The sequence below is a fragment of the Heloderma suspectum genome, chromosome 2 (assembly GCF_057233095.1).
Source record: "Heloderma suspectum isolate Gila_16-S chromosome 2, 16-S_ref, whole genome shotgun sequence".
In the NCBI taxonomy this organism is placed as follows: domain Eukaryota; kingdom Metazoa; phylum Chordata; class Lepidosauria; order Squamata; family Helodermatidae; genus Heloderma; species Heloderma suspectum.
The window spans coordinates 74,625,716-74,649,214 of NC_139459.1; the positions used below are offsets into that span (position 1 = coordinate 74,625,716).

Here is a 23,499-nt window from a genome sequence, read left to right on the forward strand (position 1 = left end):
AGGAAAATCACTGGTACTTGGGAGGGGCCAATAACACTCTAATGCAAGCTGCAAGTGGTAGGCAATTGGCATCCCAGTCCTAGACACCTGCATCCTACACGTAGCTGGAGATCTATCCCTTTTGGGCAAATGGTTCCAAGGTTACCTAAGATATCTATATCATCAAGGAATCTCTGGAGCTCTGAGACACACACACTCGGACAGATAAAGGCCAAGAATTACATTCCAGCTTCGTGTTATATACACACATACAAGATAGGATAGTTACCGACTGCAAGTTTCAATTTTATTAGGCAGACCAGGAGCTGAACACCGGAAAGCATTCCTGCACATTTTTTAGGATTCTATGAGCTTCATTGTGAACCTGGCTTTTGCAGAAGTAACAGGAAATACTCGGCACCATATTTTTATCTGGTCTACAGATAAACATAGTTTTCCTTGGTAGCTGTGTATTTTCGGGGCTGTTATGAGGTTGCACTAAAGGCAACATGCTTAAGATGCTTGTAGCTGAACTGCGGGAGGATTTCAGTACTTGCCATTTGCTCGGCTGAATCCTCCTACTCCTAGGGCCACACTGGCTGTCTGCTAGGGTGGCTGGGGCCACACATGTGTGCATGCACACTCACATACAATTCACTCATACAATTCACTCAAACCCCCACAGACACACCACTCAAGTTCAGCTCTTACCCAAGAGTGTTCAGGGACCTGACACTTGCTTTGATCGTAAAAAAAATCTCTTCCAAGAAATCTCAAACCACCTAGCCATCCAAGCATCTTGGCTCCTAGCCCTTCTCCCTCCTATAATCTACTCTCTTGCTGTATGATCCTGACATCCTACATTCTGTTGCCTGGAACTTTTTCAGAAAAAAACAGGGGAAAATGAAGTAAAAAAATGCTCTAGGAACTGGCTCTATGGTTCCTGCCACAGAAGTCCCATTCCTAGCATGTCCTGGGAAGCAGGCAGGAGCATTCAAGCAGTGCTTCCTAGGATACTCCAGGGATATTCTAGGAATGAGGCTTTTATAGCAGGAACCATAGAGCCCATTCCTAGAGCATTTTCCTTTTCCTGGGGGGACAGCGGACAGGGCTTGGAGGGCTGCCTGCAGTCTGTACTTTTTGTACCTGTCCTACAGTTTTGATGACAGTTGTGCCTTTCAAGTTCAGTTCTACATAAAAGTAACAGAAGCCATGGTAGCAAAACATTGCAAATGATCAGCTACCTCAAATAAGCATGGAAGAGTAATATGAACATACTTTGAATTAGTAATTTGCTATATATTTAAAGGAGAAAAATAGCATTCACTATTTATGATCGATATAGCGATTTTATGCACATGCGCATTTTGCGATATGTGGGGATAATGCACATTTTAGTGATATATGGCAATTTTGCACGAATGTGCATATGCACAAATGCACATTTTAGCGATATGGCATTTCCCCACAATTTTCCGCTATTTTTATTTTTTGCTTAGTTCTGTAATGGAATCAGAAAGGAAGGAAGGAAGGAAGGAAGGAGGCCACCAACAGCCCTGCTCCTGTAATGGCTGCATGAGCTGTTGAAGCTGCTGGGATGCGTGGCAGAGCAGTTGGGAGGACTGCAGGACGGAGGGTGGTTAGAGAGCGGTGAGGCTAACTATACTGCGGGCCATGGTTAGCCTAACTACCCTGCTCCAATGTGCGTCTGAACAGGGTCAGTCCCACCCCCACTCTATATTCTGACCTAGCTGTACTATATGGGATGAAGAGAAATGGGAAACATTGCAAGATAGTGAATAGAATTTATTAGTTTCACACATGTTCCATGTCTTTGTCTTGTCAATACACTACTATTCAGAGCGCTTATGAAACCACAACAATCAACAAAGAACAAACAAACCAGACTAGTGCTTCACAATGAAGTTTAATTGCTGGTTTAAATAGAAATTATGTGTAAACGTACTGACTTGTGGTAAAGATACCACAAAGGATAAACAAAATCAGCGAAAGCTCACAAGAACACCCAGAGTGCCCATTCCTTTGCCCTTCACCCACATAAGAGGAGTCTGGGAGAAAATAGTTCTTTCCCACATCCCCACACACTGAACAAGCTAAAGGAGATAAATGAAACCACTTCTCAGAAATGGGTGATATTCTTTGGTAAGAATCACCAACAGGCTTATTGGCACTCAGGAGTTCTTGCTAGGAGGAAGAATGAGCTGCTGTGGAAGCCACTTGGTCAAGCTATTTCCTTCACCATCTGCAGCTCACTTTAAAGTTATTTCTTGTAATATTCACTAAATTTGTAATGTTATTTTATAGCAAAAAGCTACGAAGGTATGAACCACAAGAGAAAAAAAAGGCAGTGTGCACCATAAATGGCTGTGGATTAAACTAGAATTTTAATATTCTGATATAGTTTAAGATGTGTCGAACTAGGTCAGAGCTATAAAGTGACCAGCATAAATTAGGGACTTCCCGCTTTTTAGTGTCTTTTGGGGGGAGACATTTTTATCCCATTCTTTCTTCTAGGAGTTTATTTTCACAACAACCCCACAAGGTAAGTTGAGCTGAGAGTGTGACTGGTCCAATGACACTCAGTGAGCGTCACAGCTGATTGGAGTGTTGGTCTATGGTCTTTTTGGCCCTAGACCAAATGTCTTAATCACTACAACATACTGGCTCTCAGCTGGGTGATGCTACTCTCTGAACAGTACAACAGAAACAATTATCTCCCTACCTTTGAGTAACAATGATATCCTTGAGGGGGAAAAATGTCCACATTCAATTAGCAATGGAGTTCCTTTCCTATTAATTATCTGGAGTTTCAAAATCTAGTGCTACTCTTTCTTTGCCCTTTGTGTCAAGAACTAAGATCAGCACTGTGTTTTATATTTCAGACAATGTACAAAAAGCTACTGGTTCTACCCTGCCTTCAGCTAAAGAGAGTCCAAGCAAATGGTAAATTTTGGTTAGTAGTATACAGCAGACTGGTCCGAAGAATGGTGTTAAGCATTTTATAAATTTCAGAAAACATTTCTAAAAATTAAATCCACATTTGCAGTGATAATACTGGGATAATACTGCAAACCTCAATACTAGATCTCAAGAAGGGTAAATAGAAGCTACCTTTTCATTTAATTATGCTTATTTGTTAATAAAAGCATTTACCTGCTATCTTAAGATCATACATCTTACCTCCTCCTTCCTATTAGGGAAGGGAAAAAATCTTTTATCTTGTAGATAATTTGGAAAAACATTTAGAAGAACTCAATAAAAATCAAGTAGTGAAATGTAAAAGGCATTTTGCCCTCCACTTTTAAGAATGTATCCAGACCAGCACTCTAATCATATTTTACTTTTGTCCTTCACTTACTATCCAGGATCAACATATATAATTTATGTACATATGGGTTGCCTCCTCCCATAAAAGTGGGAATTGGATTTTTCATTTTTAAACAAAAACTAGGTTTTATGAGATTGCAGTACCCTGAATAAATGTAATGCAAATTGCCAAAGGGGAGAAAATTGATCCCGCTTCCTTTACCAAGAGAAATTGCCAAATAAAATAAGGTACTTGAATGGATGCATGGAAACAATGCAATAAACTCCATTAAAGCAGGGGAGAAAAAAGAAATATGAAAGAAAAATGCTCCGATAATAGGGGAGATGGGAAAATGCCAAAGACCAAGATCAGGGCAGTAGAAGACTGCTGTCTAGACCAGTGGTCTCCAAAGTGAGGTGTGCAAGATGATCCACTGGGGTGCGCGAGCCGCCTGATAATTGAGCAACCTCCTGCTGCCCACGATGGGATGGGAGCCAAGAGGGAAGCTCCACGGCATTTCCCTCTCAGCTCCAGTCCTATCCTACCTCTGCCACAGCCACAGAGAGCAACCATGCCAGTCTCTGCCAGGCACGGCAGAGGAAGGCACAGTTGCTTCCTCAGCCGTGGCACTGGAGCAGCTGCCATCCTGCCAAAGGAGAGCAGACGTGTTCCAAATTTGCTGACCTTTTCTGTGATGACAAGCAGCTGTCAGTAGTATGTTACCCAACAGATATTTTTGAAAAAATGAACACACTTAATCTGTCCCTTCAAGGTAAAGGTGACGTTTTAACAGTGAGTGAGAAAGTAACTGCTTTTCAAAAGAAACTCATGCTGTGGAGAGAGCATTTTGAAAATGAGGGTTTGGAAATGTTTCCATCGGTATGTGATTTTGTTGCCGAAAACTATGTGTGTCACCTGTAGTGTGTCTCACATCTGCACACTTAAATAAACTTGGAAATGGAATTTTCTAACCTGTTTAAAAATCTTCCAAATGAAGCATTTCAGTGAGTTTTGAACCCATTTGTTAAGAATATACAAATGCAACACCTTCCAATTAGTTACTGAACAACTGATTGACATCAGGGAAGATGGAAGTTTACTAGCTGAATTGATGAAAGGGATTGAAAAATGAGTATCATGATTTGGTAAGCACAGCGAATGATGCACTTCTTCCATTTGGATCTACATATCTTTGTGAGGTGTCTTTTTCAGCTATGATAGCCATTAAAACCAAGTATCGAAATAAACTGAACTTAAAACCAGACCTTCAAATCACTGTATCATAAAGTGTTAAACCAAAATTTTCAAAAATAATGAAGCATATTCAATCACGTTGCTCTTACTAAAAATATTAATAATTTTTTTGGTGAGAGCAAAAAGTTTTTTATACCATTAATAAAATAAATTATTTTTAAAGTATTGTTTATTTCATCTTTATCTCATCCTTTTTTGATATCTATTTTTTCATATGTTTTATAAAGTACATAATATATTAGTACTGTAGTACATGTATATCATTTATAAATAAATATACATATATTGGGGTGAGTGCTCAAAAAATGTTTACTGATAGGGTGCGCGATTAAAAAGGTTTGGAGACCCCCCATCTAGACAAGTGGTGCAACATATATCTTTGAACTGAAGTATAATATTGAGCAAAAGCCCCAGAACCTAGAGTGTACAAATCAGGAGATCACAGAACGCAATATGGCCTGGACCACCTTTGTGCAATTTTCTGTAGTAAAACACAATAATTATAATACTAATGAACCGCAAAGAACACTAGCAGGAGTTTTAGTTCTCCTTCTTTTCAGTTAATAGGATAATGCCTTAAAATATCATTAAATTCAGTTAAGGCTGAAGTAATCTATTACCTCAAATGTTACCCCGAATTCTTCTAACTTGTGGCAATCAAGGCTGCCAAAAAGTAACACAACACATTGGTCCAGTATATAATGAATAAAATAATTTTAATTTTTTTTATAAAGGTTATAGAACTGTCATCTACCTTAAAAGAACACCTTGTAGCAATCAAGACTTAATTTATAAGGTTTTATACGAAGTATGTGCCGAACAAGTGTCACTAAACTCAAGCAATTAAGTATGAAAATATGTAAATACATTTTGAAGATCCTTTTTGTTATTGTTATGGTTCACCATTGCACTTTTTAAAGTAACACAACAGAACTAAATAATTACTTTTGCTTTGAAGGGATTCTTCAAAACCAAGTCTATACAGCATCTGTAGGAGCAAGCAATTTCTTTTTAAGCCCAATTCAGAATTGGCTAAAGGTCATCTGCTGTCAAAATGATGCCAGTAACTTGAATTTGATTGTATGATTCCAGCACTTAAAAAAGAGCACATTGGTTATACATGGCTTTTAACCTTGGGCTACAATTATGCTACCAAGCTCAACTGGAGTCTCAGTCAGTCATGTGGCATTGTGCACTTCTTCTGAACACTGTTTAGAGTTCTTGGTTGCCCAGATCTGATGAAGGTGCTGAAGGCGCTCTGAGGTTCTTGTGCTTACATTCAGGGCAGGGTGGACCTTGCGAATGCCAGACTCATCCATTAATGACAGGCCACAGATACCGAAGTAGGCATGCAGAGCATCTGGAAGGAGAAACCAGCAGTTAAGAGTTCATATATTCCACAGTAACTGTTACTTAATTTCCCAAATATTATTTCACTGAAAGTCAATGGTAAATATAACCTCATCCCTATGAAAAAAAATACCTATAGTAGTTAAAGCTTACAGGAGATCACATGAGAACCACCACCTGCACAATGGAGATTTAGTGCTCTGGGGAGCAACCAGAAATGAGCGGAAACACTAGTTTCTGGAAGGGACAGGTCAGTGGAGCTTTCATAACCTGTCCTGATCTATAAACAAGCATTTCCACTCGTTTGGGGGCTTCCTATAGAAAGGGTTAAATCCCGCTTCCATAATGGAATTGGTGGGAGGGGCTGCTTGCATAACAGAACCTTGGGAGGGGATGCTTGCACAAAGACCCTGTTGGATACTGCCCAAAGTGTGCCAAGTACCGAGAAACTCCAGGCTAGGAAAACCCATGTAATTCCTCTCGAGTGGTGCTGGCTTTTTTTTTAACCTGTCAAAGCAATACATTATATAAAAGTTTAGTGATAGCAAGTAACAGAAAAATCTTCTGGCTCCGATAGAGGCACAGGCATACCAATGCTGGTACTGACTTTCCTCTGTAGTTTTTACACATCACATTATATGTGCTTTTTGTATTAACCTTTATCTTAGAAAGCACAAAATATTCCAACGATGAGAGAAAACCTAGTCATTTAATTTTATTAAGAAGCAAAATTTATACTCTAAATACAGACAGCAAACAGATTATGAACAGTATTGGAAGCACCTGAATCTGACTACAAGTCTTCACAGAGGAGACTTCTACAGTGTCTAGCAAGACACTCTGGTGACCTCTTCTCATACTTTCATTCACATTCCTACAAACAGTATGCTTAGATCACACAATCCTGCAGGAGACTGTGTAAATCTATTTTCAAATTTTCTGAAAAAACAGCACAACAGGGAGGCAGTTGTTGAAAACATTCAGTAGCCATCCACTCTCATGTGCCCTACACTGAAGATGCCCAAACAACAGGACAAATGTCTGACAAGGCCGTGCATTCTAAAGATTTGAAAAACATTTCCCTCTATTTTCTCAGGTTCTGTTCGCAATCCCCATATTGTCCTCCACAGATTAGAATGTTCATTGCCCACATAGCTCTATATCTGCACTAGGTTTTAAAAAGTCAACTCAAGTCTTTGCTGAGATTTGTGTTACTGCTTGAAGGCACTTGAATGGCAGTGCTACTCAGTGTGGTCCAGGAGAGTACACAGAACTCTGACCTCTCCAATTTGACTATTTCTAACCAAATCATTTATAGATTGTGTTTTTTTTTTAACATAAAAATAAAAATCTGTCCCTCCATAATCCCACTTCCATACTCCAATGTTCACTAGCAAACTTTCTAGACCAGCAAGATTAGAGCCTAGTACAAGTCTCTACCTCTCAATCTTGCAAACCCTTTAGAGCCATTTCAGTTTCAATACATTCTTGCACCCAAATTTCTGCTCCCCCCCCCCCAAGAGCCTCTCCTCTACAAATGTCTGCACTTTACTGAATGCGCTTTTTCACACATCACGATAAGCCATCGTGGGTTGACTGACCTGCAGGGCTCTGAGATTTTGAATATGCAAACCACAACATACTATGGCTTATCATGTCGTGTGAACCTGGGCATCATGAATTATTTGAGGGTTAAATGACACTCAGATAACGCTAGAACAACCCAAGTGTTGTTTAACCCTCTAATAACCCCGCCGCCTGGGTTCATATGACAAGACAAGCCATGCAGCTCTCCCCCCTGCTTGCATATTCAAAACCATGGCTGGCGCACATCTCAGAGCCCTGCAGGTTAATTAACCCATGGTGGCTTATCATGACATACAAACTGGCCCAATGAAAGCCAGCTCCCATTACTTGGCAAGCAGAAAACTTATTCAGCATATTAAGTTCATTCTGGATGAACCCAGGGAATGTATACATTAGCCACAGATGGAGCACTAAAAAGAAAAGCCTACTGGAGTACCTTAGAAACCCACCAAACATAAGCAGATAACAAAGACAGATAAGAGCTCTGTGATACTGAATTTGTTTCAAGGTTCTGCATAAGGCACAACTAATAGTGTGTATGAGTGCAGAACCACTTCTGACATACTGCTTGCCCCAATCCAACAGACTAAATGTTTACAGCTGGTCAACCAAGAAGCATAATGGGCTGGATCCAGAGAAGTGCAAGTGGAAGTCTGCCTGAGCAACTGGCTTCCTGGCAACTCCTCCCCACTGGAGTCCTCTGTGCTCCCGCAAAAGCTGCTCCTGAAGGCTGATGGACTCTCTGAAATGGCATGGGAGTGGCCTTGTGCACACAAAAGTGTGTTTTCACTTGCACAAGACACTTTGGATTCAAAAGTGGGTACCTTCTAGACTTCAGACATTCGTCCAAAAATGTTGGACATATCCCATGTCTAGGAATAGTGTTTATAGGAAAACATTATTTAGCATTAGTAAGACAGAAGAAGCTATCCTATAATCCCTATTTTTCTAATAAAGCTTCCCTTATAGGATAAAAATCTAGAAACTGTTTTGACCTAAAAGCCATCAGACAGAAATGAAAGAAAACTTTGGGTTTTGTTCAATATTTCTGTAGAGTAAAATTACCCGTTTTTACTGCCTTTGCTGTCTCGACTTAAGTTTTAAAAATGTATTGCCTTGCCTGTTTGATAAAATCAAGTCATTAATTGTGGTGATTCTTCTTGTCTTTTCCACCTGTCTCAAGCTGTAAGATGATGACTGGTTAAACCAGTAAGTATTCCTGGCATGGTTTCCAACTAGTTCTATAGCTAGAGAAGAGTTTTAGATTCCTCATTCAACTCAGCAAGACCGTTTTAAAAGTAGTCAGCTCTTCACATACAAGTAATGGCACATGCTTGAACCTTCTTGAAATTAGGCCATCTGATCCAGAAGCCCAACCTCCTAATCCTAGAAAAATTTATGGTTGCTGGGGTTACTCAATGAGGGAAGACACTCTCTTCAGCCAACCTTTGCAGATATATAATATAGAAGACTGTGGGTCAAAGGCATGACAGCAGAAAGCCCTAGCGGAAACAGGCAACTGCAACTAGCTATTCCATTGTTCTAACTCTAAAATGAATTAGTTAAATTAACTTATTCAGAAGCTAGCCTCTAGTAGTGGTAGATTCTATCCTACCTTCCTGTAGAATAGCAGAAGTCTGGAAAAGATGCTAGCTGGGGCTGTCAGAATGTCCTTCTATAGCAGGAGATATCAACACAGAAGCATTAATATCAAACTTTTCAGGTTTAAGGATCAAGTCCTAGCATTTGAAAACACATTCCAGAACTAGTCCCCAGCTCAAATCAAGTCCTGTAAGAAGTTTTTTTGAGGGTTACCAAAGCATACAGCTATATGTGGGAGGAGCAGGACTATGCACACTAGCCCCACCTCCTCACCCAACTCAACACCACGGAGATCCCACTTGCATAGGAAACTACATCCTACATTCCAATACACATAGGCCCCAAACATTTGATTTGCACCCTCCATTTTTCCAGGGAACAGATCATACATTTGGCACCTGTTTATGTTGGATCCTCTGTATGTTGGGCCATGTGCAGATTGGACCTCTAAAATGTGGAGTGAAGTTCAGCCAAAGCAGCATGGCCAGCAACCTTTGTCCCCACTTTATGAACATCTACATAGGACTATAATGAGAATGTCACAATACCAAGAATTCTGAACACATTTAACACAAGGCATTCATTTAAATATTAATTTATATCTCTTTGTAACTATTATGAGGCCAGGAGTCTTTTCAAGCCAAATGGAATAATAATGTAATTTGCAGTATACTCTAGACCCTCTGAACCAAGAAAAATCTAACGCACACATCTTTGGAGGGCTCTCATAATTTTTTTAATTGTTTACAATAAATAGAAACACGAGAACTCCAGGTACTCAAAACAAAACACAGTACACTTATTTTACCTGGTTAAAATAAAAGCAGGGAAGTCAAATCTTCAAAGCAACGGCTCACAGTCTTAAATAATATACAAAGTTTTGATAAATCTTGGTACTGTTTGAAAGATTTTCCTATAGTTGAGTATTTTAAGACTTAAGTGTAGAAACATAGGTACTCTATCAAGACTAAAGGAAAAGTAAGTTGTCTTTGTTGAGCCTATAGGAACACCAATTAGTCTACTTCCTACATGGTTCATAAATATAACTCTAAACCAGAGGATGATCAGTTTGCAAGTACAGCCCCAACCCCAAACTCTGCATGAAGTGTGGTTTTGGGCCTAATGGAAGACAGACAGACTGCCTGCTCTATCAATTCCTGTCAAATACAAGGTTAAACAAAAATTAAAATAAGTGTAAAGTGCCTAAAACTACAATGAGGGTCATCAATAAGAAAAGCCCCACTGGATCAGACCATTGGTTCATCTAGTCCAGCACCCTGTTTCCAACAATGGCCAGTGAGATACTTGCAAGAATCCCCAAAATAGGTCACGCCAGCAATACCAATACCCATTTTTGAGCCCCAGCAATTGGTATTCAGACGTATAACTACCTCTGAACATGGATATTAGATGTAGCTATCCTATATACTGATCGCAACCTCATTCCCCAAGTGTAGGTCCTTAGGCAGCCAAAATGGCACTATCCACCAACACAAGGGTGATATCAGTAGGCTTGGGGGAACCCCAAGATTTGCAGAGGTACAAAAAAAGCACTTAAAAGCCCCCACAGGGGAACCCCAAGACAGCCCAATGAGACAGTGTATGCTCAGCAAGCATGGAATGCTGAGTGACGGGGGAAACAGAATGAAGTATCCTGGGAGAAGGCATGGCTGGCCGGCACCCTAAACAGGCACACTTCCAGGCACCCTAACCCTGAACAGGCACGCTTCCACACAGCAATATTTTGTTGCAGCTCCCACTTTTATGGCGAATAGCCACCGTTAAACCTATCCTTTGTGAATTTGTGTAAGCCTCTTTAAAGGCATCTAAGCCAGAGGCCATCATTTCATCTTGTGGCAGCAAAGTCTGTACACTAGTAATGAAGCACTTTTTTTATCTGTCCTGAATTGATTTGTTGTACTATGAGAGAAAAATTTCTTTCTCCACTTCTTCTACACCATGAATATTTTACTCATCTTTTTTCTAAATCAAAAAGCCCCAAGCGCTTTAGCTATTCATTGTAGCAAAGGTGACCCAATCCCTTGATCAATTTTTGTACCTTTTCCAGCTCTTCAGTATATTTATTTTCAGCCAAGATTGGCTCCCAAAACTTACAGAATTAAAAACTTACAAAAACGTAAAATATATTATGGACTATGTAGTTTATGAGGATATCTTCTAGACCTGGAATTTGATATAATTTTCCCCATTTTTCCTGTCTCCTAGCTGAGCAGAGCAGAGGAAGCTGCTCCAGCTGGTCTAGGGGCTAGACAAGCAAGCCAGCTCCCAGAGAGTGAGCAAATGGGAGTTTGGCAGGGGAGTTCACTAACAATTTTTTTTTCAATTTCTTTTTCTTGTAATGCACACTTCCGTACCGGAGGGACTCTGTTGTTAACCTCCAGTGAATAGAGGACAAAGCACAGGCTATCCTAGTACAATCAGAAAGCTAGAAACATAAAGAGAATACAGACTATGGAAGTAAAAGACTCTCCAGTGGTAGTGACCTGCAAGGTCTGTGCAATGTTTGTTTTCTTCCCTGAGATCAACATGGCCTACATATGCAACAAGTGCAAGTTGATCACACTGTTGGAAGAAAAAGTAAGGGGACTGGAGCAGCGAGTGCCGACCCTCCAGGGAATAAGAGAAGATGAAGAGTTCTTAGACAGAACAGTGAAACTATAGCAGCAAAACAAAGTACAGAGCAACAGCAAGCTGAGGCAGAAGAGAAAAATGCTGAGGCGAGGAAAAATGAAGTAGAGGATACTACTTGGAAAAGGGTGACAGTTAGGAGCAGAAGAACTAGAAGCCACTCTGCACTAGCGGAAGCAGTAGAACTATGGAATCATTTTCAGGTACTTGAGGATGAGACTGGAGGACAGCCTGCAGAGGAAGAATTACAGGGAACCCTGCATGAGAGTGAGCAAGAGGCTGAAGGTCAGTCAAGCAGAAGCAATGAAACCAAGGCCTACAACAAGAAGATAACAGTAGTAGTTGTGGGAGACTCCTTGCTGTGTGGGACTGAAACCCAAGTATGTCACGAAGACCCACGGACTTACTAGGTATGCTGTCTCCCAGGAGGATGGATTAGAGACAAGATTGAAGGACTGCCTACACTCATAAAGCCCACTGACAGGTATTCCTTTCTTTTCATCCATGTGGGAACAAATGATACGGCCAAGCGGAGCTATGAAAAAATCATGTCAGACTTTGAAGCTTGGAGAAGGAAACTCAAGAACTTTGAGGCCCAGATAGTTTTCTCATTCATTCTTCCAGTAGTTAGAAGAGGGATAGAAAGGGAAAGGAAAATACTCCGGGTGAATGACTGGCTACGAAGGTGGTGCCGATGCAAGAGATTTGGATTCTGGGACCACAGGCTATACTTCCTGGAAGATGGACTGATGGCAAGGGACAGGTTGCAGCTCACAAGGGCTGGGAAGAATGTGTTTGGCCACAGCATGAAGAACTTCATCATGAGGGATTTAAACTGAATCCTACAGGGGAGGGAGAGTAAAGCTGGGGGTAACAATGGACAAGGGCTCATGCACCACAGTGGAGAGAACAGAGCCCAATAACAGTCTTCAAAATCTTGTAGGCAGAAAGCCAGACTATAAAGCACATGATCTTTGATGTCTATATACTAATGCCCACCGTATGGGAAACAAACAGAACGAACTTGAACTCTTAATATGGGAGGGAAATTATGACTTGAGAGGTGTAACAGAAACTTGGTAGGATGATTCCCAGGACTGGAATACAGCAATTGAAAGATATAACTTGTTCAAGAACAACTGAAGGAACAGAAAGGGAGGTGGAGTTGCACTATATGTTAAAATACATACAGTCAGGGCCAGAATTATTGGAACAAGGATAACTGTTTTGGCAGTTGGCCTCTGTACACCACCACATAGAAGTTGAAAGGAAACACACCCAGATGGGAGCGAAGTCAGGACTTTCAGCTGTAATTCAAGGGGTTTGACAAAAGTGGGGCACTAACCATTCAGGAAGTACAGCTAGTGGCATACACACACACCCATCATTGGTGGCTCATAAGTAATGGAACGAATGGCTGACAAGCAGCTGCATGGCCAGGTGTGGCCTGTTTCCTGGGTACCCCATGACCAATCAAGCAGATAAAAGGCCTGGAGGTGGTTCTGAGTGTTATGTTTGCATTTGGTAGCTCTTCACTGGAACCCCCAACATGAGGTCCAAAGAGGTGTCCATGCGAGTGAAGGAGGCCATCATTAGGTTGAGGAAACAACATAAACCCATCAGAGAGATAGCAAAAACATTGGGAGTGGCCAACACAACAGTTTGGAACATCCTGAAAAGGAAGGAATTAACTGGCAAACTCAGCAACAGCAAAAGGCCTGGAAGACCACGGAAGACAACTAAAGTGGATGACTGCAGAATGCTGCTCATGGTGAAGAGGAACCCTTTCACAACATCTAGCCAGGTCAAGAATGCTCTTGCAGAGGTAGGCATGTCATTGTCAAGAGATGGCTTTATGGATGTAAATACAGAGGCTTCACAACAAGGTGCAAACCACTGGTAACGCTCAAGAACCGAAAGGCCAGATTAGCCTTTGCCAGCAAACACCTAAAAAAGCCTGCCCAGTTCTGGAATAAGATTCTTTGGACTGACAAAACCAAGATTAACTTGTACCAGAATGATGGGAACAGAAAAGTACGGAGAAGGAAAGGAACAGCTCATGATCCAAAGCATACCACATCATCTGTCAAACATGGTGGAGGCAGTGTTATCGCATGGGCATGTATAGCTGCCAATGGAGGCGGGTCACTGGTGTTTATTGATGACCTGACTGCTGATCTAAGCAAAGCAGCAGGATGAATTCTGAAGTGTATAGGGCTATACTTTCTGCTCAGATTCAGCCGAATGATGCCAAACTGATAGGATGCCGCTTCATACTGCAGATGGATAATGACCCAAAACATACAGCAAAAGCTACCGAAGAGTTTCTCCAGGCAAAGAAGTGGGATGTTCTTCAATGGTCAAGTCAGTCACCTGATCTCAACCCAACTGAGTATGCTTTTCACTTACTGAAGACAAGACTGAAGGCAGAAAGACCCACAAACAAGCAGCAGCTGAAGGCAGCTGCACTAAAGGCCTGGCAAAGCATCTCGAGGGAGGAAACTCAGCATTTGGTCGTGTCCATGGGTTCCAGACTTTGGGCAGTCATTGACTGCAAAGGATTTTCATCCAGGTATTAAAAGGCAATCCTTAAGTTTAAAATGATGTTCATTTGTTCCATTACTTATGAGCCACCAATGATGGGGATGTGTGTATGCCACTGGCTGTACTTCCTGAATAGTTAGTGCCCCACTTTTGTCCAACCCCTTGAATTACAGCTGAAAGTCCTGACTTCACTCCCATCGGGGTGTGTTTCCTTTCAACTTCAATGTGGTGGTGTACAGAGGCCAACTGCCAAAACAGTTATCCTTGTTCCGATATTTCTGGCCCTGACTGTATCTGTGCACAGAAATACAGGAGGATGAGCTTGGTAGCCCCATCAAGAGCATCTGGGTTAAAATAAATGGAGCAAAGAATAAAAGGAACATGGTAGTCAGAGTCTACTACTGGCCACCCAATCAAGAAGACGACAAGGATGAAACTTTTAAAAAGCAAATTACCAGCGATTCAAGGAAGCAAGATGCAGTAGTAATGGGGGACTTAAATTTCCCCGATATTCCTTGGGAGACAAATTCTGCAAAACATGGCCCCTCCAAGAGATTCCTGACCTGTGTTGCTGATACCTTCCTCCTAAAGAAAGTGGAGGAGGAACTAGAGGATCGGGGACTTGATCCTAACCAACAGACTTGATCCTAACCAACAGAGTTATCCTTGACTTGATCCTAACCAACAGAGATGACTTAGTGGATAAAGTAGCAGTTACGGGAACTCTGGGGGAAAGTGACCACGTTATACTTGAGTTCCTGGTTCTAAAGGAAGCAAAAGCCAAGTGTAGCAAACGCATACCCTGGATTTTAGGAAAGCCAATTTTAATGAACTCAGAACAAGGATAAGTAAGGTCCCATGGCAAGCAACTCTGATGAGAAAAGGAGTCCAAGATGGGTGGGAGTTTTTAAAAAAGAAAATTCTAAAGGCACAATTACAAACCATTCCAACAAGAAGAAAAGGAGGAAGACAACAGAAGCCAATGTGGCTTCACAAAAGGCTTAGAGATGATCTGGAAACAAAAAAGGACACATGTAGGAAGTGGAAGGAAGGCCACGCTACAAAGGAAGAGTACAGGCAGGTAGCACAGAATTGCAGGGATGGCGTCAGGAAGGCTAAAGCTGAGAACGAGTTGAGGTTAGCGAGGGATGCTAAAAGCAATAAAAAGGCTTGCTTCAGATACGTGCATACTAAAAGACAGAGGAAAGAAATGGTGGTTCAACTATTAATAAGGATGGAAAAATGATAACAGATGACAAAGGAGAGGCAGAAGTGCTCAATTCCTACTTCAGCTCAGTCTTTTCCAAAAAGAGGGTCTATGACCACCCTGGCAAAGGTGAAGTACAGGCTGAAGGGGCAGAATTGCAGCTTGAGATTGACAGGCATATATGGTCAAGGAACACCTAATTACTGTCAATGAGTTCAAATCTCTAGGGCCAGATGAACTGCATCCTAGAGTAATAAAGGAAATGGCAGAAGAACTCTCAGAACCACTGGCTATTATCTTTCAGAAATCATGGAGGACGGGTGAAGTGCCAGATGACTGGAGGAGGGCTAATGTTGTCCCTATCTTCAACAAGGGCAAAAAGGAGGAACCTGGGAACTACAGACCAGTCAGTCTGACATCAATCCCTGGGAAAATTCTGGAGCAGACTATAAAGCGATCAATATGTAAGCACCTTGAAAACAATGCAGTGATTACTCAAAGCCAACATGGATTTGTCAAGAACCAATCCTGCCAGACCTCCGGTTGGGACCAATGTCGCTCTGGTAGCTTCCCACGGGGCTCTATGGGAGCTTTCGCAAACAGCCTTTTAAAAGGTTGAAAAACCTTTTCATCTCCCCCCTGGAATGCAAAGGGGGGGCAAGGCAACAGCTCTGGACAACATCTTGGAGGAAGGTAACTCCCACGCGATAGTGTGGGGGGTGGATTCCTGGATTATTTCCCCAGAGCTTTACCAACGCAAAAAGCTGTACTGAGACTCCTATTTTATAGGAGAAAACAGGGCAGACATGTTCCATATAATATATGCTTTAAGAAATATCAACAACCTTTGAGGGATGATTTTAACAATATTTGAGAACATCTGAGGACCTGTAAGAACTGCTTGAGAGAAACATGTCTGCGCCGAGGAGAAGAAAGGAGCTCACATCTACTCTCCCCGAACCTTCTGTGTCAAAAGCGTCAAGAAGAGAAGATATAGGTGAATTATTTTTGCTGAAAGACCTTATCTTCACAATTTATGGAGCAAGTCAAGCGGTTGGATTTAATCCAAAATTCCATCACCGCCCTGCAAGGAGCTGTAGATTTGATTAACGCGTCACGGCAAAAAATGGAGTCGAAACTTAATGAGCTTGAAGACCGTGTGGCTGGAAACGAAACCACGACACAAATTTATTTTAAAAACACCTCTGACAGAATTTCCCAACTGGAGGCCTTCACGAAAAGATCCAATGTACTTATTTTGGGGATTAAAAATTTGCCTAATTATGTAAAATTGCTTGTTTTTGTGGATAAACTTCTGCATGAAATACTCCCTATTCCATCTGATTATTTACTTGATATTGAGTAGGCATTTCATGTGCCAAATGCTAAAGGGACTGATTATATCACCAAAGCTTGATTTGCAAAAGTCTCCACAAAGAATTTTATCCTGCGTCTGGCTAGGGAAGCTCAAAGCCTTTCCTGGAAACAAGATAAAGTTATGTTATTTCCAGACTACATTAAAGAGGTGGCAAATAAAAGAAGGCAATTTATCAAAGCAAAGAACTTGGCAAAACAAATGAATTTACAATACTACTTAAAATATCCTGCTACTCTTTGTATTGTGTCTGAAGGTCAGATGAAGAAGTTTCAAAATCATGAAATGGCGGAGGCTTGACCGAATGTAAAAAAGTGTGAGAACTTTGTTACAACCCCATGAACTGGAATCTTTAAACAAGCTTTGTTAATTGTCTCTATTTAGCCTGTATGATCCAGGCTAACTCAGAAGATAAATGATTATATATATATATTTGCTTACTTTCTTTCATTTATTTTTTCTTGTTTTTTCTTGCTTTTATCTTAAAATAGATAATATATCTAGTATAAAATATATTACTGAGTATTGAAGGTTTATATTAAGTTTGATATATAATATAATATAATATAATATAATATAATATAATATAATATATATAACTAATAATACTAGGCTTTGGGGAATGAATTCTAGACCTCTTTTTTGATATAAGATTGATGATATGTTATAGAAATGTAACGTTGTTTATTAAATTGTAAGATTGTTAAGGTTATAGTCTTTAAAATAGAACAACATTGGAGACCGGGGGGTGTTGGAGCTTAAATTCAATTCATTAGGGGGGAGGGAGAGAGAGGGGGGAGCGAGGGGGAAGGAATTTTCTTCACTTCCTTTCCTCCTCCCTTTTCCCTTTATCTTTCTCTCTTTCTTCTCTTTTTGTTATTGTGGTGTCCTCATTAGAATATTGTATTGCTGGGAAATTGAAGCATTGATGAGGTTGTTGGTAATTTTGGTACTGTTTATTTCATTCATATAAAATAAAAAAAATATATTAAAAAAAGAACAAATCCTGCCAGACAAATCTGATCTCATTTTTTGATCAGGTAACCTCCCTTGCGGACTATGGGAATGCTGTGGACATAATATATCTCGACTTCAGCAAAGCTTTCAACCAAGCAACCCATGATATCCTGATGAGCAAACTAGCTAAGAGTGGGCCAGATGAAACAACTATCAGGTGGATCCACAGTTGGCTACAGAGCTGGATTGAAAGAGTGCTTATCAATGGGAACTTCTCCAACTGGGGAGAGGTAATAAGTGGGGTACTGCAGAGCTCAGTCCTGGGCCCAGTGCTCTTCAACATTTTTATGACTGACTTGGATGAGGAGTGCAGGGAATGCTGATCAAATTTGCAGATGACACAAAATCGGGCGGGATAGCTAATACCATGGAAGACAGAAACAAAATTCACAGTGATCTGGACAGACTGGAGCACTGGGCAGAAAACAACAGAATGACATTTAATAGGGATACATGCCAAGTTCTGCACCTAGGAAAAAGAAACCAAATGCACAGTTACAAGATGGGGGATACGTGGCTCAACAATACTACAAGCGAGAAGGATCTTGGAATTGTTGTAGATCACAAGATGAATATAAGCCAACAATGTGATGTGGCCACAAAAAAGGCAAATGCTATTTTTGGATGCATTAATAGAAGCATAGCTTCCAAATCCCAGGAAGTACTTGTTCCCCTCTACTCAGCACTGGTTAGGCCTCATCTGGAGTACTGTGTCTAGTTCTGGGCACCACACTTTATGAAGGATGCAGACAAGCTGGAGAGGGTTTAGAGGAGGGCAATGAAGATGATCAGGGGACTGGAAACAAAGCCCTATGAGGAGGGACTGAAAGAACTGGGCATGTTTAGTCTTGAGAAGAGAAGACTGAGGGGAGATTTGATAGCGCTCTTCAAGTACTTGAAAGGTTGTCCCAGAGAGGAAGGCCAGGATCTCTTCTTGATCATCCCAGAGTGCAGGACATGGAATAATGGGCTCAAGTTACAGGAAGCCAGATTCCGGCTGAACATCAGGAAAAACGTCCTGACTGTTAGAGCAATATGACAATGGAACAAATTACCTAGGGAGGTGGGCTCTCCCACACTGGAGGCATTCAAAATGAAGTTGAACAGCCTTCTGTCAGGGATGCTTTGACTTGGATTCCTGCACTGAGCAGGGAGTTCGACTCAGTGGTCTTATAGGCCCCTTCCAACCCTACTATTCTGTGATCATAGTCCAGGCTCCAGGCTCTTCCCCCCAGAGGGAGGAGGGCAGAAGAAGTTGTAGATAGACTCATGGGCTGGCTGATACCAAGAACACCAGCCCAACGAAACAGCCCCTTTAACGATCTGCAGTGCCTTCTGGTCCCTAGCAGCCGATGACATTTTTGAGATGGGGTAACTGGGATGGTACAAAGCATTCCAAATGTTGCCACACCATACAGGACATTACAATACTAGCAGCTTTATTGTCAGTACCTTTCCTACAAAACCCAAGAATGAAGTCCACTGAGTCAATGTTTTTGGGGAACTATCCATCATGAGCCCCTAAGTGGGGAATATATATATATATGGATTATATATAGTCAGGACTTTTTTGCTTATATGAAGCAGGATTTTCTTGCCTCAACTTACATCATTTTACACTATCTTTAAACTGAGCCTCAGCTGCTATTTTCTTGACTTTTCACAGAGTTTGGAGGCACCCTTTTGGAGCTCTTCAGTCTGTTTGGTTTTTTACCATCCTGAATCATTTGGAGTCATCCATAAACTTGGCCACGTCACTGCTCACCAGATTCCAGATCACGCATGAACACATTAAACAGCACCATCCCCAATACAAACCCTCAGGGCCCCTCGTGCTTACATCCATCTATTGCGACAACTATACATTCCTACCCCACTTCCTGTTTTATAACCTGTTACTGATCTGTAAGAGGATGCACAGTTATCCTATGACAGTTACGTTTACTCAGGAGCTTTAGATAAGGGATAATGTGAATAGCTTTTCAGAAATCCAAGTATCTGTCTACTGGGTCACTCCTGCCTAGATATTTGTTGACACTAAAAGTCCTTAAAAAGTTAGAAACGGAGGACTTCATTTTGCAGAAGCCACTTGCTTCTACTAACCAATTCTCTTCACCTTTTCCTCCCTTCTGCATTTTTTGTACAGACACAGCTTATAATACTGTTTTCAATCAATCTACTGCTTGTAATGCAACCAGTATTCCAGCAAATACTTTTCTTTAAGCAAAAATCATAAATTCAGTTATTTAACATGATTTGCATTATTAAGAGCCTATCGGTGTTGTACAGTAACCTTCCTCTTATATCATAACCAAACATATGAACTATTCCTTTTCACCTTGTAAATGTTTGGATACCTCTCTCTCTCTCTTTCCCTCTCTCCCCCCCCTCTCTCTCTCACACACACACACACCCCTGTTGGTGAACAAGTAAGTTAATTTACCTGGATGACTATCTGGCCATTTAGCAAATCCACCAACAAGTCGATCTTGGGTTGATAAAATGTAATTTCTGTTCTTTTCATAGTTTGTATATTGAAATATTTTCAGAAGCTGAAAGAGAAGTCAGTCAATGTAAACATGTCCCAAAAATATTATTAAATTTTAACTTTGATGCTCGAGCATCATTCTAAAGTTTAAACACTGACTTTTCATGCGAAAAATATATTACTAGAGTTAATGATAGGAGATAAAACATAGCATTTGATATTAAATGTCAATGCACATTAACTAACAACCTCTGAGATATGCGAAAGTCAAAGAGTCAGTAAGTATACTATGGATCATAGTGTTTTCCTGTACTTTCAAATTACCTTAAGAGTTGCTCCTACCCAAAATGAGTAGCAGGTGTCTACAGGCTTGTTGGGTCGGCCATGATAGCCATTCTGTTGCCTCATGATGCACCATCTTCTTATCCTGTCCAGCTCCTTCTCAGAGAAGACTTCCTCAAGTTTACCCATTAGGCACAGTGATGCAATACCACAAAAAGTAGAGCCACCTGCAAGATGGGAGATGAATCTCTTCAATATAATTTTCAGTTTCTCATGGAGTTACTGATGAGGTTCAATTTACATAAACTACTATCTCTAAAAAAAAAAGTATGGAATAAGTTTAAGTGGCATAAGGCCATTCAGTTGGGAAGACAAAAGAGGTCAAATTGAACAACATGCGTATAGGTGGGAAATGAACAATTTTCAAGCAAAAGGCCCAGTAAGAACATAAGAGCCCTGCTGGATCAGATCAAAGGCCTGGTGCAGACACTGTCATTTTTTCAGCACCAGGCAAAGATGCATTTGGACTTTAGTCATGGCCCAATTATTGCACACCTCTTTTGAGGTGTTCATTCTAGCTGGGGGTGGGGGGGGTGTTTGTGTACTGTGGATGAACACTTTTTGTATTATATTGATTTTAGATTATGTCTTTATGGTGGTTTTATTTGTATTCTTGTGCTGTTTATGGTTTATATTGATTTTGAGTTTTCTGTTATATTAATTATGGATTTCTGTGTGTAAGTCACTTTGATTTTTTTTGCAGTGAGAAGTAATACATAAATTTTAATCATCAGCATTATCCAGTATTCTGTTCACAGTGGCCAAACAGATGCCAATGGAAAACCCATAAGCAGGACATGAGTGAAATAGCATTTTCCTAGCCATGTTCTCCTCCAGCATCCTGCATATATGATACTGGAGCTAATATACAGACACCATGACTAATAGCTACTGATAGCCTTCTTCTCCATGAATTTGTCTAATGCCCTTTTAAAGCTGTCCAAGTTGGCAGCCATCATTATACCTTGTGGTAGGGAGTTGCAGTTTAACTACATCCTGTGTGAAGAAGTGCTCAAATGTCTAACTGTTTTGCCAGCCAGCTGTCATTCCACTGATTAAATATCTGGTTGCCAAAAGTCAACATTTTCTAAACAATCAAGGAGGAAAGAGAACCACTCTTTTTCTGTTGCTACTACTCCAACTCGGAAACATCCTTCAGCCAAAAGAAAAAATCACATCATTACACTTTCCAGATGCCAGTTTGCAGTGTTAGGCCAAGTGCAGATGTAACACTATCCACAGTTAAGGGACTGGGCCATGTTATCACAGGCCACAAACACACACACACTTTCCCTGAGGCAGGGCTCATCACTGTATTTAACCTCTATTAATACTATTTAAAATGAATCCAGGGACACTCCTCAAATGGAATTTAACATTCCCAGCTCCAGCTCCAATTGCCTCTAATTCTGCTTTCTTTAATCTGAAAATGTAGCTGTTATTGGAAGTCAGAACTGCATAGACAGCTCTGGCAAGCAAGAAGCTTAAGATGCAACAGCTCGAGATGTGGGAGGGAGCTGCTCTTCCCAGTAACAAATGACCAATGAGGTTATTGCTGTAAAAGCAATGGTCTCATTGCTATGAAAGGAGAACTCTCAACGCAAGAGTCACCATATCCACATTTTGTCAATACTTGTGCTGAAGCCAAGCTCAACAAGAGGGTTTCTCAGAATATGCGGTTCTTTTTGCAAAAAGGATGCAAAAGAGGACTTTATTTAACTGCCACTGTTTTAAAGTTGGTATCAAAACTAATACTCTTACCATGAGATTCAAGTCCAGCTCCTTGGGCAAGCCCATTATCATAGGACTGAAAAGAAAAAGCACAAACATTAATGTAAACTTTTGATGCATAACCATTTTAAAAAAATCTCAGATCACACTACATAGCCTTGATTCAAATTTGATTCCAACCAAAGCTATAACAGCCTAGGAGATGATGTTTCAAAAGATACAGGAAGAACTTCAAATGTTGTAACCAAATGTGTCAGGCAAGGCAGCACTTAGATTCACAGAAGGCATAAATGTATACTCTACACACAGAAAGCAGAAGGGAAAGAAGTAGGGAAAGAATATGCCCAGAGTTATCACTCCTTATTTCCTGCATCAGACAACAGCATGTTCCACAATTTGAATTACACAGAGGGGTTTAAGTATTTCTATACATAAGACTGGAACCCTACTGAATGCCCTTTTGAACTGATGTTAAAACAGTAAACACTGTGTTCCTTGACCTTCTCAAACCACTTTATTATTACACATACTTTATTGGCCTTTTTGCCTGACTTTTCTAGAGCAGCCAATTCCAAAATCGTTTCACACTTTTAATAACGTTTCAACATGTCCCCTGTTGTTAGAAATTACCTAACTGGCAGGATTTTTATGGTTTGATCAATTTACCCTGACCATCTCCATTTTCCTAAGGCCCCCCAAAACTACTGCCAAGCAAGCCATTCGCTGGTATGTGAGTATTTAATTTCCTTTGTGGATCAGTAGTTGTCAGTTAAAAGCAGAAACTTCAGCTCCTCCCCCCTCTTGTCCTGGGGAGTTACATGCTGCTAGCTCAGTTGGGAGCATCATGGGAATGTGCAGATGAATTTCCTAATTCCTGTCAGACTATCCTGTAAGGCAAGGGTGAGCAACATGCAGCCTGTGGACTGCATGAGTCTCTGGTGTGGCCCCTGCTGCTGAAACTGCCACAGCAGCAGAAAAACCCACAGAAAAAAACAGTAAAGAGGCTTCAAAGTGACAAATTTAGTTTGAAAACTAAAACGTGTCTC

General features: G+C 40.8%; 1 protein-coding gene across 5 annotated transcripts in view; it reads right to left on the bottom strand.

Annotated features, from left to right (window-relative positions):
* Nucleotides 1-4,720: 4,720 nt before the first annotated feature.
* Nucleotides 4,721-23,499, bottom strand: part of PGGT1B (protein geranylgeranyltransferase type I subunit beta) — a 45,182-nt gene continuing 26,403 nt past the window's right edge. The window contains exons 6-10 of one of the 5 annotated variants that reach the window (XM_084833902.1): nucleotides 22,484-22,529; nucleotides 20,723-20,889; nucleotides 20,336-20,444; nucleotides 9,114-9,173; nucleotides 4,721-5,921 (exon numbers count right to left, since the gene is read on the bottom strand). In XM_084833902.1, the coding sequence (XP_084690028.1) occupies nucleotides 9,148-9,173; nucleotides 20,336-20,444; nucleotides 20,723-20,889; nucleotides 22,484-22,529 (348 nt within the window). In that variant the 3' untranslated portion in view covers nucleotides 4,721-5,921; nucleotides 9,114-9,147. Of the gene's footprint in view, nucleotides 5,922-9,052; nucleotides 9,174-20,335; nucleotides 20,445-20,704; nucleotides 20,890-22,483; nucleotides 22,530-23,499 lie in introns of those variants that run through there. The other 4 variants (XM_084833900.1, XM_084833899.1, XM_084833898.1 and 1 more) reach the window with 4 other exon arrangements.